We start from the raw sequence: 16,378 nt of genomic DNA, 5'->3' as shown, positions 1-16,378 counted from the left end.
CAACCATGGCAAACTTGTTGAGATAGTGGATGTATGTTTTGTGAGAGTGGTGCTAAATTGCTGTTAGCAACTGCAATGATGTTGGATTATTTCACTGTAATTGGGATGAGACACTTTGCTGAGTGTATCCTGTGCTTTCCTCTCTTGTTAAGCAAAAAAATGCAACCCAAACGTCTGCATGGATAAATGGTCTTTTGTACAAGCTTTTCAGGTAAATAGAATACATAATGGAACACACTGTGAAGCAAATCGGTGGCATCAGTTAGGTGGTGCATTTCTCAATATTTAAAAAATAACATTATTAACCCTGCCCCCCCCCAAAAAAAAACCAAACAAACCCAAACAACAAATCAAACCCGAACACCAGCAAACCCAAACACATTTTCATTTATCTGTCAGACCAAGAAGAAAAATTAACTGTGTCTTGTGTCTTTATATCCAAAGTCAGTGCAGGTGGTGTTATAATAGAGCAAGACTGCAATGATTTGCTGGTTTAAGTGGCTGGGTTTGCCTTGCTCCAATATCTGATGAAGAGAGACCATATATTTAATGTCACTGTTACTTTGTGAAATATCTAATTACAGTAACCTCAGGTGGGCTAAAATTTTGAAAGCATTATAAAGTGCTATGAGGTTAAAATAAAGGAAGCAACACCTCTATCAAGAAGAAAGTGAGCAATGTCAAAATGAGCAGATGTGGATTCAGAACTTTAAATGTTCTGCTAAATATTAAAGTAGCAGTTCAGCACTGAAAATAAAAACAAATTTTAAACAAGGCTTAGTTTTTTAGTGTAATTCTCTAAAATGACATGTTTATGCTCTGGCAGTTTATTTTAATGAGCATTCACTTAACTATTGGAATATTGAATATATTCTTAAAGAGATGAATAGGAATCTCATCCCTAATGAGAGGAAGGTACCACGGAGCATTTTCTGGCTGTAGAGGGCTGGTATCTCATTAATTATGGAGAGTTTAAACCCTGTAGCTGGGCTTGCTGCGAGCTGCAGGCCACTGACCTGGTGCAGCAGCAGCTGTGTCCCTGTTAGTGGCCATTAGCCAGTTAAATCACTGCACCCTAACACTGATCAAAGCAGCCGTGGGAGCTCTTCATTTCCTGTTTAGAAGAGCCGTATTTGTTTGATGAGTCTTAAAAAGGCTCCAGGTTTTGTTTTGGTGTTTCTGAAGTGTAATTTGACTTACTGTTGCCATGGGCTCTCCCTTGTCTCAAACAACTTTGCCTCCTTTTTCTTTGCAATAGGCTGAATGCTTTCTCTGCTTAGCTACACATTATAAATAAATAGGACCTCAAAGTCAGAGCTGAATGGATCTATCTGTGTGGCTTAATTTCAATTATTAAAAGACACTTTAATTAAAGAGGTTACATCTTGAGTGCTGTACTGGAGTCAGTGAAGTTTTATTTACCATTTGTTCTTTGTGTGTAAATGAACCAGTTTGTTTGCTTTCTTGCTCGAAGTTTGTACTCACACATTTTCTGATTGCAATTTCATTTTAAAAAATCTGGTATGAGAACTGATCGATTTTTATGGGGCTTTCTCCCCCCAGAGGTTGGATAAAATGCTTTTCCCACACTGCCTTAAGGCTAAATGTAATCTAAGACTTTAGTATGCATTTTATGAAATGAAAATATCTACTAGTCCTGCTTGGCATCAACATTAATGTGTGGGTTTTGTATGAATTCAGGCTATTGATGAACTGAAAATGGAGCTTGCACTTGCAAAAGGTCTCATGTGGCTTATGCCAGGAGAATGCAGTTGACATCCTTGCTAATTATTTAATTTTGCAAAGTGTTTTTTTAACTGGTATTGATCCCACCCCATGGAAAATTCTTATTTGTAGTCTAAAAGCCTCTGCTACAGGCAACATACTGTTGTTGCAGGAAATGAAATGTATTTGTTTGTTCCAAAGAAGCAGTTTCAATAAAGTTCACAGAGTGTGCACTGCCATTCAAAAGAGCCTTTCCAGCCTGGTCATGTGTGCCCTTCACTTCCCTTCTGCTAGCACTTGCCCTTGTGTGACTTGGTGCTCAGTCACACTGGAAGGCTTGGGTTGGATTATTTCGGTTTTTGTTTGTTGGGTTTTACTTTTAGTTGCCAAAGTGACTGTAAAAAAAAGCAGCTGGAGGTGAGGGACAAGAATGGGTCTGGGTGACAGAGGGGATTAGCTCGGGTTAAATCTTGAGTGAAACCCATTCAGAAAATTCTCTCTGCTACATTCTGCTGTGGATGTGTCCTGCAGTGTTGTTTCTGTGTCAGGTCAAGCCTGCAAATCTGTCCCATATAAGCTGGGTGTGCAGCTCCTGAGCCAAGCTGGATTGGTTTGACTGCGGTCCTTTGTTGGGGCAAGGGCTGCTGACAGGGACACTGCTGGCAGGAGCACAAAGCTTGTGTTGCAAAATGTGGAATACATAAATCTGTTCTTAAGAAAGGATGTCATTTCAAGTTTGATCTTCGCCTACTTTCAAGCCTAACACTGAAACGTGAATTTTGAGGAATTTAGAGATTTTAGAGGAGCTAAGATTTTAGTTAGAAATAAGTCTTACTAGAGTTAATTAAAATAAATGAGTAGGCCTTGATGAAGTTAAGAGTTAGGAGTTAATTAATAATTGATTGCTTGTCAGCACAACGTTTAGTTATCTGGGTTTATAATGAAGGATATAGAAACTGACAAATAGCTTTTAGGAACATAAGACAATTGTGGGCCTCCTATGTTCTGAAACCAACTGAAGACAAGGAAAGGGAGTTCTACCAAGAGTTCATTTGTCATATTTGCATTGACAAGGTAGAAAGGTCAGAACGAGGAAAACTTCATTGACTTCCTCATTTTGGGACCCCTCCCCATGAAAGGGACCACCGACCCATTTCAAGGAACAAACTACGCATGCTTAATAGCTTTTGGAGTGATTAGCATACAAAGCGGGGAATGGGATGTACCAAAATTATGAATATGTATTTGTATTTTGGGTATTCAATACTTGTACGGATAAAAGGACTCTAATCAACTGGAAGGTGCGGTGTGGATTTGGGAGCTATCCCACACACAATAAACACACACTTTCTAACTTTAAACTGTTAGAGAGTTTTTGTCCGCCACAGTTGGATATCGGTACTAGATCAATATCCATATATATATATATATATTTTTTTTTTTTTAATAAATCAACACCACTCTGGTCCGGTTGTGCTGGCACCGGGGCAATGCTTTTCACCCACCTTTCCCCGCCCCCGCGCGGGTCCAGGCGCTCCGGGGCGGGGGCTCGCCCGCCCGGCCGCAGGTGATGCTCGGTGGGCTCGGTGCCCGCCCCCGGCCCCGGGGGTGTCCGAGGCCCGTCCCGCCCCCTCCTCCCGCGGACTTCCCGGCCGTGGCAGGGCGCTGTGGCTCCCGGCCCGCCCCGGCGCTGCGAGCGCACGCCGCGGGCTCGCCCCGCTCGCTCGGGCCGGCGATTCGCCGCTGCCGGACTTGGTTCGGCCGCCGGGCGGGACCGGGACGGGACCGGGACCGGGCAGGGCCGGGCGGCTCCCCCGGCCAGCCCCGGCAGAGCCGATGTCCGCCGCGCCCGTGCGCTCCCCGACGCTGCGGCCGCACAGGATGAAGAAAGAGGAGTCGTTCCTGGGCAAGCTCGGCGGGACCCTGGCCAGGAAGAAGAAAGCCAAGGAGGGTGAGTTGGCCGGCGCGGGGGGAAGGAAGGAGAGTGCCGCTCCGCCGTCCCGTCGCGGAGCCCCCGAGCCGCGCTTTGTTCGGTGGCCGTGCTCGCCCCCCGGCCCCGAGAGCCGCAGCGCGGCTGGGGACGGGCGTGGGGCCGGCTGGAGCCATGGGGGAGACGGGAACCGTGGGGGACGGATGGCAGCGATGGGGAGCGGCTGATGGCAGCGACGGGGGAGAATGAAGTGATGGAGGGCGGGACATCAGCCCACGTCGCGTGGCCGCGAAGGTAAGTCCAGAACCCGTTTTGTGCTAGAAAATAAATTCCTGGTGAATAACGAGACTGTGGCCGTCGTTTTCTTGTGGTCCGAGAGTTGAAGACGCCAAAGGGAATGGTTAAGTCCGCCCGCGTTTCATTCCGCGTCCGCTTCATCCGTGGGCTTTATGCTGGTGTGCTCACTGTGCCCGGAGACCAGACACGCCCATCCCACCCACCTGGCTCTGAGGGATTCCGCGTGGGAACACCCACTCCAGGCTGCACGAGTGTGTCCGTGTGGGATGTCACTGCTGGTGCTGCCTGGGCAGGCAGGCAAGAGCCTTCCCTTCGCTGCAGAGAGCCTGGAGAAGCTCCCCAGCCCAAGCCCAATGGAGCAGCACCCACGCTGGGTGGCTCAAGCCTTGACCCGGGGCGTGGGCACATCTGTGAGGTGTCCCCAGAGCCGCTGGCCCTCGCCAGGGCTGTGCAGATAGCAGCGCTGTTGCTGTTGAAAACGGGAGGTGTCTCATTGCTGGAATTGATAAAATTGGCCCAGCCCTGAATGCTGTGAGTGTGCCCTTCCGAGTGCAGTGTTCTCCAGGGATGGTGTGTGCTGTTCTCTCCAGCTTCCCCAACTCTCCAGTACTGCCTTTCTGTGGAGAAACTGTGTCCCTGTTATCCCCAGGCTCCTGGAATCTGCCAGCAGGAAATCTGTGTCCTTGCACTATGGCTTAACACAACTGTGACTTGATGGCTGCTTAAAACTGGCCTTGGTTTTGTTCTAGTGTCTGCTGTATGGAGGTAGGGATGTAATTCAAGTTTCAGCCTCCTTTCAGCTGGCTGTTGAGCACGTTTTGCCCATATTGAGTCTGTGAATTGCCAGCAACATTCAGAAGACAGCTTTTTAATTTTTAAAAACACAATGTTCAGCCTTGAAGCCTGGCTTCAAGGAATTGCTTCCCTTTCCTTCTGCTGCCTGTTTTGGTGTGACTTACTGGCGTTTCCTTTGTTATCTATTTTTAATCAAGTTTCCCTGACGTGGTTCTACTGAGGAGCAGCACAAGCAGTTGTGCCTTCCTGAGATGATCTCATTTGCTTCCGAGGGAAGATGATGGAAAAAACTCATCTCTGGCAAGGAGGCCAAGCACGTGCTCCAAAAAAGTGCATGTCAAAGGTGACTGCAAAGCTAAGACAGGTTGGCAGCCTCCCTTCTCAGGCATTTCAACATGACTAGGACGTGTTCTTAAGGTGACCACTTCCAGCAGGGGCCACCCGCTGGTTTTGCTGAGATTGCTTGTGGTTTTGTCTACTTGTGTGGCCACAGCTCCTCCTGGCAATGGAAGGGCCTCTTCTGGTCGCTGTGCCTGCTGCTTAGTGGGGAACCACACCAGAACCTCCCAGCCCTGCTTCTTCTGATGCTGGGATGGGGAGGAAGCTGCAGCGCGAGGGGCAGCTTTTGGTGAGAGTATTCCTTCCAGTCTGAAATGCCACTGTCTGCAAGCCTGAGGAGCTGGTGGGTGGGACATTCCCCCTTTGTTCTGAAGGGAAATGGCTTTTTTTCCCTTTGTAGGGCAGCTCTGCAGTGGAAGTTGTCCCAGCCATGCCTGTGCAATGGGAGGAGACCAAGGGTAAGAGTGATGAGCACCAGGGGGAGAGAGGCTGGAACGTGGCTTGTGGAAGGACCTGGGCAGCCCCAGGAGCAAATTTCATGGCTAGAAACGAAATTTTCTTAATGTGAGTGTGGAGCAGAAGTAAACTGGAAAGTCATCTGAGTGGTGTTCCTTGAATGAGTTGGTAGGAGCAGATGTGGTCAGCGTTTCCCCATGTGCTCAGCCCTTGGGAATTCATGGGCTGCCTCCAGGCTTCTGCTGGGTTTGCCTGAGGGGACCAGCAGAGGTCAGAACGATCTTCCCAAAGTAAATCCTGTCCTCTTCACGGCAGATGAGAATGCTGGGGCTACCACAGCCCGAAATCATCCTTGCCTCCATCAGCTCCAAAAGCTCTAGCCTGAGGGCTCTTTATGCCTTCTGCTTGCTTTCACTGCCTTTGTATTGCAGCTGTCACTGTCCCAGCTGTGCTCGTACAGTCACCTCTGACAGGGTCTGTGGGAGAGCTAAAATCCACTTACATCAATCCTTTTCCTTCTTGTGCACAACTTCTGAGCCATGCAGCTCACAGCTCCTTGTAATGACACTGAAAAAATTCTCAATTGTGGTTTTCATTTCTTTAATCACAGATCGTCAATAACCATGATGTGCGGCTACTAACCATGAGCATCTAAATTTGTTTTTTTTTGTTTTTTTTTTTTGTTTTTTTTTTTTTTTTTGTTTTTTTTTTTTTTTGGCTAATTACTTCATAACTTGCTGCAATGTATTTTTGGAGAGGGTTTTTAGGCAGCCTTGACTCGAGAGGAAAAAAGAGCAGCTGGTGGGGAAGCCGTTTTTACCCTGGTTTCCTATGGAAGGCGGGTGAGTGATCTCACTGTCTGTTTGGCTCCTCCCTTCCTCTTCCTTCCCAGGAATATTTTTAACCCTAGTTTGGGTAAAAATGCCCTAGGGAGTAAAGTCTTGCTGATTATTAATGCCTGCAGGCTATGTCAAAGTGTGTCACCAGTGAGTGTAGGAACACTTCAGTGGAGCTCTGCAGCAGGAAAACCAGCAATGAGCTCAACCCTACTGTGATCGTACTAGAGAGCCACAGGGGAGGCACTTGACCAGAGAAAGGACAGGAGAGGCTATGGGATAGTATGGAGGGAGATGTGTGTTCCTAATCTTACAATCAGTCATGATGCACATCCTTAGAAAAGTGGGATGTATCAGTTCCAGTGCTCTGCGACCACTTTGTTTTTTATTTCTCTCCCTGTCCCCCATTGAGGCTATGTGGAAATCTGTAAATGTCTTAAGTTTGTCTGATGTTTGCTGTTCCACTGTTCCACTTGGCTCTGTCTTGATGTATCCAAAGTTTACATTAGATATTAGGAAGAATTTTTTTGCCATGAAGGTGGTGAAAATTTTTCACCCTGGCTCTGTTTCCCAGAGCAGCTGTGGCTGCCCCATCCCTGGTAGTGTCCAGGGCCAGGTTGGATGGGGCTTTGAGCAACCTGGGCTAGTGGAAGGTGCCATGGCAGAGGAATGGAATGAGATGGGCTTTAAGGTCCCTTGCAAACCAGAGCATTCCATGATTCTGTGGTTTTGGTCTTTCAACATGTGCCACCTCTTCAAGAGCTCCAAAATCCTTAAATCCTTATTTATTTGCTCATTCAAGAGCTCCAAAATCTGCCTTAAATACCTTAGAAAACTGTTGGGGTGCTGGCAGGGCCCAGAGAGGTTATGGTTTTTAAACCTGATGATTCCTTAGCTTCTTTTCAGATTTTGTAACAGATACTGTTTCAGGTAGTGCTGTATTTCAACTTCATCTGCAAAAGGAAATTGAAAAAATCTGCCCTTTCCTGTTTGTCAGAGTGATGTTGCTGGACTGAACTAAAGAAAGGAGTTTTGCTGCAAACTTCACTCCCAGCCTCGTTGCCAAAAGCTTGGTTTTCTTTTCCTCATGACACACTGTGTGGAAGTTCTGGGCAGCAGGTGTTTGGCTAAATAAGCTTTCTGTTGTATCTGTGTGTGTGTGTGTATGGCTGATCTGAGGGAGTCGGTGAGAAAAATCAAACAGAACCAATTGATTAGCCCTGTGTCCCAGTGACATGGTTGAGGGTGGGCAAAACTGCCCTGGAAAAGTGCCATTCCTTTGTGCCTGCTGCAATCAGTAGGAGAGGGGAGTGAAAGAGAGGATGGCACTGCAGAGGGCAGGATTACTGAACAGCAGCTCAACAAGGGGCAAGGTTTGTGCATATCAAGGGATGCTGAAGTGCTGTTCTTGGAATCCGTGTCTTGGTGTTGCAGTGAGATGTCCTGATGGTGTCACACCTTCTTCATTTGCTTTCCATACTCACGTGATGTGGCAGTGAGTTTTTAGGCAGATGGAGAAACAAATACAAAATGTGTGGGGTCTGATTCTGTCCTGTTTCCCGTGGCTTCAATAGCTGCAGACTGAGAGGATGCTTAGCTGGAGAAGTGTGCCTGTGCATTGTGATGTGCTCCTGCTGCTGAAATGCTCCTACAGAAGATGGGATGAGTGCTGGTGAAGTAGAATTACGTGCTCTTTAAGAAAGGAATTTGCTGTTCCTATCTGCAGTGGTAGTAGTTGCATTGAAACTACATACTGTTCCAGATATGTGTGTATATATAGAAAGTCTATGCAAACACACATAGATTCATATTTCAACCTCGATTTATTATCCTTTCTACCACTGATTTAAACAGACCTAAATTTGCAGTTGGAGCCTGTGTAGCCTAGTTGCTGTTTCTCCTGTAGGGATCACCCCTGACCAAGTCTGGTTGCAGTCTGGGCAGAGTACTGCTGGTTTGGGCTCTGTGTTCTGTTCTGGCAAAAGCTGTACTGGGAATATATTTTGTGTCAATGTCTCAACTGAAAAGAACTTCACATGCACAAGAATTGTGCTTTTAACAGTATCATAACCTCCACATTTTCCTCCTGTAGCTGCACTTAGGCTAGGGTGGTTCACCCAGAGTGCAGCTTTAGGCACAGTCTCCTGGTGAGACAGAGTTTGGAGCTACAGCTCCAAGTTTTCTCCCAGACATGATGCAGCAAGACACACAAATAGCTCTTTAGCTCTTCAGTAGTGTTAAAGGAATGTCTTGTCTTTAAACAGACATTTAAAAATAATTTTACTTCCAGAGTTGCAATCTTTAAAATAAGATTTGTTGTAAGGATTCTGCTCAACTTCATTGTAAAACCTCAGCAGGGTGGTAATCAACACTTACAGTTTTCCAAAACCAGAATTTCAATCCTTTTCTCCTTAAAGTCTACACTTATTTCAGAGCAGGTGTTCAGTCATACCTGTTTCAATTTCTTCTAAAGGATTTATTAATTATGTCAGCTAGAGAGAGAGGCTTTTAGAAGGGGGCACGTGGCTGTGTGTGGGTGAGACTGATGGATTGGAGAGCTGCACATGGACTTGATGGGATGGGGGAAATTCCACAGCTGATGGCAAGTCTGTGGGAAGGATCTCCTGATCTCACTGGTGATTCTGTGCAGGGACATCAGGCTGTCTTCTGCAGTGCATTATCATAAATACATTCATCCTACTGATTGTGTGCTCGTGTTTGTAAGAGTTGGGATATTTAGATTACTTTATTAATACACATTCATCACGCTGATGTGCACACTGGCAACAGGGCAGTGCAGCAGAGAGAATATAGTTATGCATAACAGTGCTAAATGCCTTTTTATGTACTTCAAGGACTGTTACAGGCCAGTGGATCTGAGAACAGACAGAGCTGCTGGAGTTTTCCAATGCACTGCTCTGAGCTTTGGATTGTCCTTTGATGTTAGGAGATTTGGGAGATTAGCTGGCAAGCTTTTTTGCATTGCAGAAGCGTGTCAGAACAACTTGCTGCTGAGGGATCCAGGCTTACGTGGTGTGAGGCAAACTCAGGGCAAGGCAGGGTCTGCTGGGTGCAGGAATTGGTGTCTCAGCAGCTCTGCTGTTCAGCTGGAGGAGCTCTGGTGTGTGTGCCTTGTGCACAGGAGTTTCTCAGTCACAGCTGAGGAGATTCAGGTGTGTAGCCGTGGAAGTCCAGCAGAGCTGCTGCTTTGGAGCTGCCCACGTGGGATTTGGATGCCAAATTGCTGTCAGCTTTCACCTGCAGCCAGTCAAGTGTGCAGATCTGCCAGGCATCGCTCGAAATGTCAGCTGTGAGATTGCTGAGGTTGTCTCTGGCGGGGTTCCTGGGATGTGGTGTCTCAAAGGGGAATGTGAGCACACAGAGCCACTGGTGTGTATCACAAGGAGAAGGAGTTTTCTGCCTCAGCTGCACCATCATCAGTTTGTGATCCTTGTCTCTCCTGCAGTGCAGGAGGGGCTGTGTGTGCCTTCCCAGCCCTGGACTCTTGCTCTCTTTGCAGCCCTCCAGCTCCTCTCAGCTGTTTCAGGAGACCTGGAGGTTGGCAAGAAAGAAGGAAAGGGAGTCGACCATGTTTCCCAAAGGCTTCTCCTTCTGCTGACCTCTGATCATTAGAGCAATCATAACTTCAGCACACCTCCAGGTTCTTTGAACTGACAGGATCAGGTATTTTGTTAGAGAATCCAACTACCTGAAGGTCGTGGAGGTGGCTGCAGAGAATGATCAGACCAGGGTCGGGGTGAGGCTGATGGCACAGGCTCTGTTCTGCTCTGCTCTCACCATATCCACATGCCTTACTCTGCCCAGCCTTGAGCCCTTCTGCGTGGTGACCTTGGTAGTGGCTTGTCCCCATCCTTGTACACCCTCTGCCTGAGATGTGAGATGTGCTGTGGGTGTGCACTGTCACTGATGGAGCTCAGCTTTTCTTCTCAGGGCACAGCTCAGCCCACTGAGCTGTTCTCACACGTGTGGGCTGGTCCTTGCTTTGCCTGGTGGAGGCCTGGTGTCCAGAGGAGGCTCCTGAGATGGTGCAGGGCCTTGAGGAAGCATTATGAGGAGCAGCTGAGGGCACTGGGTCTGTTCAGGTGGAGGAGACTGAGGTCAGACCTCACCAGGGGCAGCAGAGGGGCAGCTCTGATCTCTGCTCTGTGTGACCAGGGACAGCACCCAGGGAATGGCTGGAGCCATGTCAGGGAAGGGTTGGGTTGGAGTTTAGGAAATATTCTTCCCCCAGAGGGTGCTGGGGCACTGCCCAGGCTGCCCAGGGAATGGTCACAGCAACAAGGCTGCCAGAGCTCCGGGAGTGTTTGGTCAATGCTCTCAGGGATGCACAGGGTGGGGTTGTTGGGGTGTCTGTGCATGGCCAGATTTAGACTTTGATGCATTGTGGGTCCCTTCTATCCCAGGATATTCAGTGATTCTGTGGTGGCTGCAGCATTCCTGTCCCTGCTTGGTGTCATAGGCTGCATCAGCATTCTGCCCTGCTGGGAGAGCTGTGAATTGTGAGGAGGATGGAGGTGGAAGGGGATGATGGGGAGTGTGACCAGCAGGACAGCACTGCTTACCCAGGGGTTGCCTTCAGGAGCAGTTCCTAACCTGGGTGCTGGAGCTCTGCCCAGGACAGGCTGCTCTGGGGCTAAACCAGCAGCTGTGTGTGAGCAAACCCTCTTTGCCTTTGGGAGTGGGCACAGAGCTGATGGGAAGGGGGAGCAGAGACTTCTGTGGTGCATAGCTAATAGGCCAGTGGCCAAGTGATCCCTCCAGGGTGAAGCATATCGTGCTCAGGTGTAGATTCCCTCGTTTGTGCTCCTCTGATGGCCAAGTAGAAAGCTGCTACCTGCAATTCGTGACTTTTGTTGTGTATGTCTGGTTTGTCTGGAACAGGATGATGGAGAACACGTGGTGTCAGCCTTTTGTAATTTGAATCTGGTGAAGTCTTGCTCTGAAAACCAGATGTGGGGAGAACCTGCACACCTGGCAGCACGTTCTGAGAGCTGTGGGTGTGTATGCTCCAGGCCCTTAAATCACTGTCACTTCCTCCTGGAGGAGCAATGGGGCTCCTGATTATAAATCCTTACACTGATTTGTTTCCTTGCACTCTCTGCAGACCCCTCTCTCTCCAGAGGCTTTAGGCTGAGAGGGTTGGCCACGGGATGAGATTCTGGTTTTGGCTTTTCTGGTGGTGAGCAAACTGGGAATTCGGTTTTGCCTCTCAGTGATTGTTTCTCCAGGTCAAAAAGGTTTTTTTTTATAATCCCCAAGACCTGTCTGGCAATCAGATGCAGACTTTTATAAAGACTCTTTTCAATGTATGCTGCATGTTGGTCATAAAACAAGCAAACTCTTCTGGCTCCTGGAATCCCAGTTCCTTCTTTAGTATTTCTTTCATTGTGCAGTTGAATCATAATGAAATCCACTGAAAAAAAGAAATAGTGTATTTTCCATTATAGCTGCCATATGGCCTTACTGCTAATTTTTAATTAGCTGTGGGATGGTTGCACACACAGATTATTTGGAGTAAGGAGGGAGACTGAGAGCTGGATGAGGAGATGTCTGTATAGAGGCATGCTGTCGTGTCTTTTAGTGTCTTTAAATAGAAGAATGTGTAATCCTCAGAAAGTGTTGTTCCACTAGGTCTGTTTGGCAGATGCATGCATTTGTGCCATTAAACAGATGCAGACACTTCTGTCATTTTAAAATAGAATAGTGTTGTTTGCTCTCTGGCTTGCCTAGTCCAGCAGATGGATCTGGAGGCTTTGCAAAATTAACAGGTTTTTCTTCAAAAATTATAGGAAAAAGTAATTGCTTGCACTTCCCACTTAACATTCTCCCACAGGAGCAAGGTTATTAATTTGTACCTTGGGATTACTGGTTGCTCTCTTTCCCTTGTATGGCTCCCAGTATTGTTACAGCGAATTGATTCCAGTGGAAATTTAGGCATGGTAACTCTACAGAATTTAATCTGACAGGAATCTTGATGCTCTGCTTAGAATTCTGGAGTTAAGTTGCAAAAAATCATAAAATCCAATTGTTCCCCCAACACTGCCAAGTCCATCCCTAAACCATGTCCCCAGGTTCCACATATACAAATCTTGTAGGTACCACCAGCAATGGTGACTCCAACAGTTCCCTGGGAAGGTGTTCCAGTACTTGACAGCCCTTTCAGTGGAGACATTTCTCCTCATATCCAACCTGAACCTCCTCTGACACAACCCGAGGCCATTTCCTCCTTGTTTCATCATTTGTTCCCTGGGAGCAGAGCCCGATCCTCCTGGCTGTCCCCTCCTGTCAGGAGCTGTGCAGAGCCAGAAGGGCCCCCTGAGCCTCCTTTGCTCCAGCCTCTCCTGGTGCTCGAGACCCTTCTCCAGCTCTTTTCCCTTCTCTGGACACATTCCATGTCTTTTCTGCCATGAGGGGCCCAAAACTGATTCCAGGACTTGATCTGCTCCCTGCCCTGTCTTCCAGCTCAGGGTTCCAGGAGAACAGCCAGTTAAAGAACTGTTAAATAGCGAGGCAGGTAAGACATTAATACCTCTGCCTTTTCCTCAGCTTTTTTCATTATGTGTCCCCATTGTGTGCAATAAAAGGTGGGGGTTTTCCTTAGCACTCCTTTTGCTGCAGATGCGTTTGTAGAAACATTTTTGTTGTCCTTTACAGCAGTAACCAGATGAAGTTCTGGTTGGGCTTTGACCCCCATAATTTTCTCCCCGCATAGCCTCATGCCATCCTTGTAGTCCTCTTGAGTTGCCTGCCCTCCTTCCAAGGTGATAAACTCTTTTCCTGAAGAATGTATCCCATCTGTCACCACCAGGCTTTGTGTCATGCAAACTGATCCATAACCAAAAATAAAATCCAAAATTCAAGACCCTAACCAGACTTGGAGCCAGGTATTGATCTGCTGACTCTTCCTGCTACTTCCCTCATAGCTCTCTGCAACTGGAAGGAGAGGTAATGAAATTAGGTAATTAAATAAGCTTGTGTAATGGAGCACTGTCATTGGGAAACTGGATTTTAATTGCATCCAGGATGTCATGCTGCAAAATGACCCTGCTGTGCCAGGAGCAAACCAGATGTGCTGCCTGCAAAGCAGATCTGATGCTGTCTACCACACAAACTGTGGCTGGGTTTCATTTTTGCATGTGGAAGGGAAGAAGCTGTTGTGCCTGACCTCACCTAACACAGCAACAGTCCAGCTTCAACCTGAGCTGTTTTAGGTCCTTCCAAGGAAGGTTTCTCTGATTATGTTCTCTTAGTTTCTGAGTTTCACTCTGTTTCTGAAATTTTTTAAGGGTCTCTTGTCAGGGAAGGAGACAGATGGTAATGGGAAGTTGAGAGGGGCTGGCCTTGGTGTCTGCTCTCTGCTGTATGGTTGAGGGAGAAAGTTAAATATTTGTTTCCATCTGATGAAAGAAATTGTAACTTTTAGTGAGGGACTTTTCTTCCATTGAATGGCATCAGAATCCTGGTGGAAGGCATCCTCAGTGGAGTGCTTCATTTGCTGTTGATCCAGTGGTTGGCAAGAGCTTTCTCCAAGACTGCAGACACAATTTGGAATTGCCTGAACTGGGGAATTCCACTCTTGTGCTGAATGCACAGGAGATGGGCACTGTTGTCTCAGGGGGGTTGGGTGGTTTAGCATGTGGCAGCAGAGCTGGCCAGGTGATTCTGTTTGGGGAACGTGAAAGATTCCAGATCCATTGCAGTCATGGACAGAGTAAGACCAGAGGCAAGAAGCAGAGGGAAAAGATCCTCCTGGCTCTACCTGCGTTGCGTGAGCTCTTTGTCTCATATTTTGGGATGTGTCCTGTTCCCTGGTCTGGGACTGACCTGTAACTGAGCTTGAAAGTCTTTAAGATGTCCAGCACTACTTTTCTAGCTCACAGGGCCTGCTGTTACCAGTGCAAAGGCTTTGAAAGGCACCACAGAAAAAGCTAGAATTGCAAATCCTGTAAAGCTTTGGTGTGCTGACTAAGTGCATGAATAAAAAAAGCAGCAGGTCTTTTTGATACTTCGTGAAAGGTGATGTTTTCTTGTGCTTTGGGCTTGTTTTGATCGGATTCTTTGGCTGGCTCTTGTTTCATGATTGTTTTTGATGTCCCTTGAGGGCTATTCTTAGGAGACTGGACTGCAAAGTCTGTTGAAGGGCTCCTCTCTTTCTATGTAGTCTTCAGCAGCTCCATTAGGAAATGCTGGGGCTATTTCTTACTAAAACCCAGCAGAGTTAAACATCTGAATGCTTTTATGGCAGCCACTTTCTCCACTGTACCTTTCCTTCATGGACTGGCTTTTATCTGGCTGTGGGCTCTGAGTTCCAGGCTTTTACTGTGAGGTATGTAGTGCTTTTCACTGAAGTGCTGGTTTTTACAGGCTCCTCTGGTGCTCAAAGCAACAAGTAAAATAATTTCCCCCATATGACATGCCTGGAAAGCACTGAGAAAACTCCCTTATATTTTGTAGCATTTACTTACACAGCTGTTTCATCTCAGTTCTAATGCACTGCTTTACTGCCCTGATTGCAGGTAGGACACAGGAAAGGCAAAGCAACCTTGGGATGTGGTACACTGAAAGCTCTATGTTGAGTCTGTAGGGTAAAGATTCTAGTTTGGAGCATGGCCTGTCCCCCCACTGGTCCTCTGGTATTTACTAGCAAACTCTCAATGTGTGTGTGGCAAAGTAGAGTTGCTGCAGGTATTGTAAATGCAGGTGAACCCAATGGGGAGAAATGACGATGTCTGACTCAATTCAGAAAGCTGAATTATTTCTTTATTATAACTATGCTAAAATACATTAATATACTATATAAAAGAAGGATACTAAAACTACATACTACTTTCTCTGACTCAACCTCTCCCACAACTCGTGACCCTCTCTGAGAGCCCAGCCCCAGGTGGGTTGGATTGGCCATCAGGCTCAAACAATCCTCACCTGAATCCAATCAAGCAATCACCCCAGGTAAACAATTCTGCAAACACATTCCACATGGGAAAAACAAGGAGCAGAAACAGAAATAGTTTTCTCTTTCATTTCTCTCTGTGCACCTCCATTAAAAATCCTGAGAGGGAGAGAAATGTGCTTGCCACACTGCAGGTAAGTGTTTTTCATGGTTTTCCTTGTCTTTCTGTGTGACATTTGGGCAACTGCAGCAATGAGGCATGTGCACTTTTTGTGGTCTGCAGAGCCATTTATCTTGTCTTGCTCTTCCTGTAGAATCATGTTGCACGAGCAAAATAGTTGCTTTTTTTGAAGTGCAAGTCATATCTGTAGCCTCCTTTCCACTCCCCTGGAGTTGGGCTGTTGAGCTCTGTCCTGTCAGCTGTGGAAGAAGGAGCTTTGCTGCTGCTCACCTGCCATCAGTGCCTCTGGAAGTGAGTCTGTTACTCTGTGCTTCTCTTGGCATGTCCAGAAGAACAAGCAGCACAAAATATTTGCACAGTAGATTACTTGTGGTGGTGGTGACCTTTTCATCCCTCTGTGCAAAGGATATGGGGAGAGCAGGAAGCTGAGGCAGGTGGAACTGGCTTGGCAGATAACTAAGGGGGGTTCATTCACTTACCTACCTACAAATGAAGTGCCAAACCATGTGGAGGAGGTAGAAAAAGGTTGGTGGAGGAAGGGAAAACTTGTCACTTGTAAAATGTGTATGCCTGAGCTGCAGTAGTGACTTTTCTTGAAGCAGAGTGTTCTGCTTGATAAAGCTTGCAGGGTTAGATGGATGTGGGATCCAGAGGTAGAGCTGGGAGGAGGCTGAAAACTGAAGTGCTGTTTTCTCCCAGATTTCAGACAAGGGCTGAATGAATGGGCTGGGTATCTCTATTTTAGAATAGAATATAATTATAGAATAGAAAAATGCTTCTGACAGCTTCTGCTGTCTCTCCCTTGGTGGTTTGCTTTCACTGGACCCATTAAATGTGCATACCTTAAGCAGTGAGTTGATTCTGTTTTCTGAAGTGGCTTTTGGTTAAAGGAGCCTTGTTGGTGCTTG

General features: G+C 47.0%; 1 protein-coding gene across 3 annotated transcripts in view; it reads left to right on the top strand.

Moving 5' to 3' along the window:
* The first annotated feature begins 3,423 nt into the window (after window positions 1–3,423).
* The window catches only part of PARVB (parvin beta), a 50,548-nt gene continuing 37,593 nt past the window's right edge, over window positions 3,424–16,378 (top strand). Inside the window, exon 1 of one of the 3 annotated variants that reach the window (XM_021535509.4) lies at window positions 3,424–3,676. In XM_021535509.4, coding sequence (XP_021391184.1) covers window positions 3,562–3,676 — 115 coding nt within the window. In that variant the 5' untranslated portion in view covers window positions 3,424–3,561. The other 2 variants (XM_085568902.1, XM_085568901.1) reach the window with 2 other exon arrangements.

The sequence above is a fragment of the Lonchura striata genome, chromosome 1A, assembly GCF_050655825.1.
Source record: "Lonchura striata isolate lonStrDom1 chromosome 1A, ASM5065582v1, whole genome shotgun sequence".
NCBI classification, from domain to species: Eukaryota; Metazoa; Chordata; class Aves; order Passeriformes; family Estrildidae; genus Lonchura; species Lonchura striata.
Note: the sequence above shows the minus strand (reverse complement) of the source record. Positions and strands in the feature narration are given on the sequence as shown.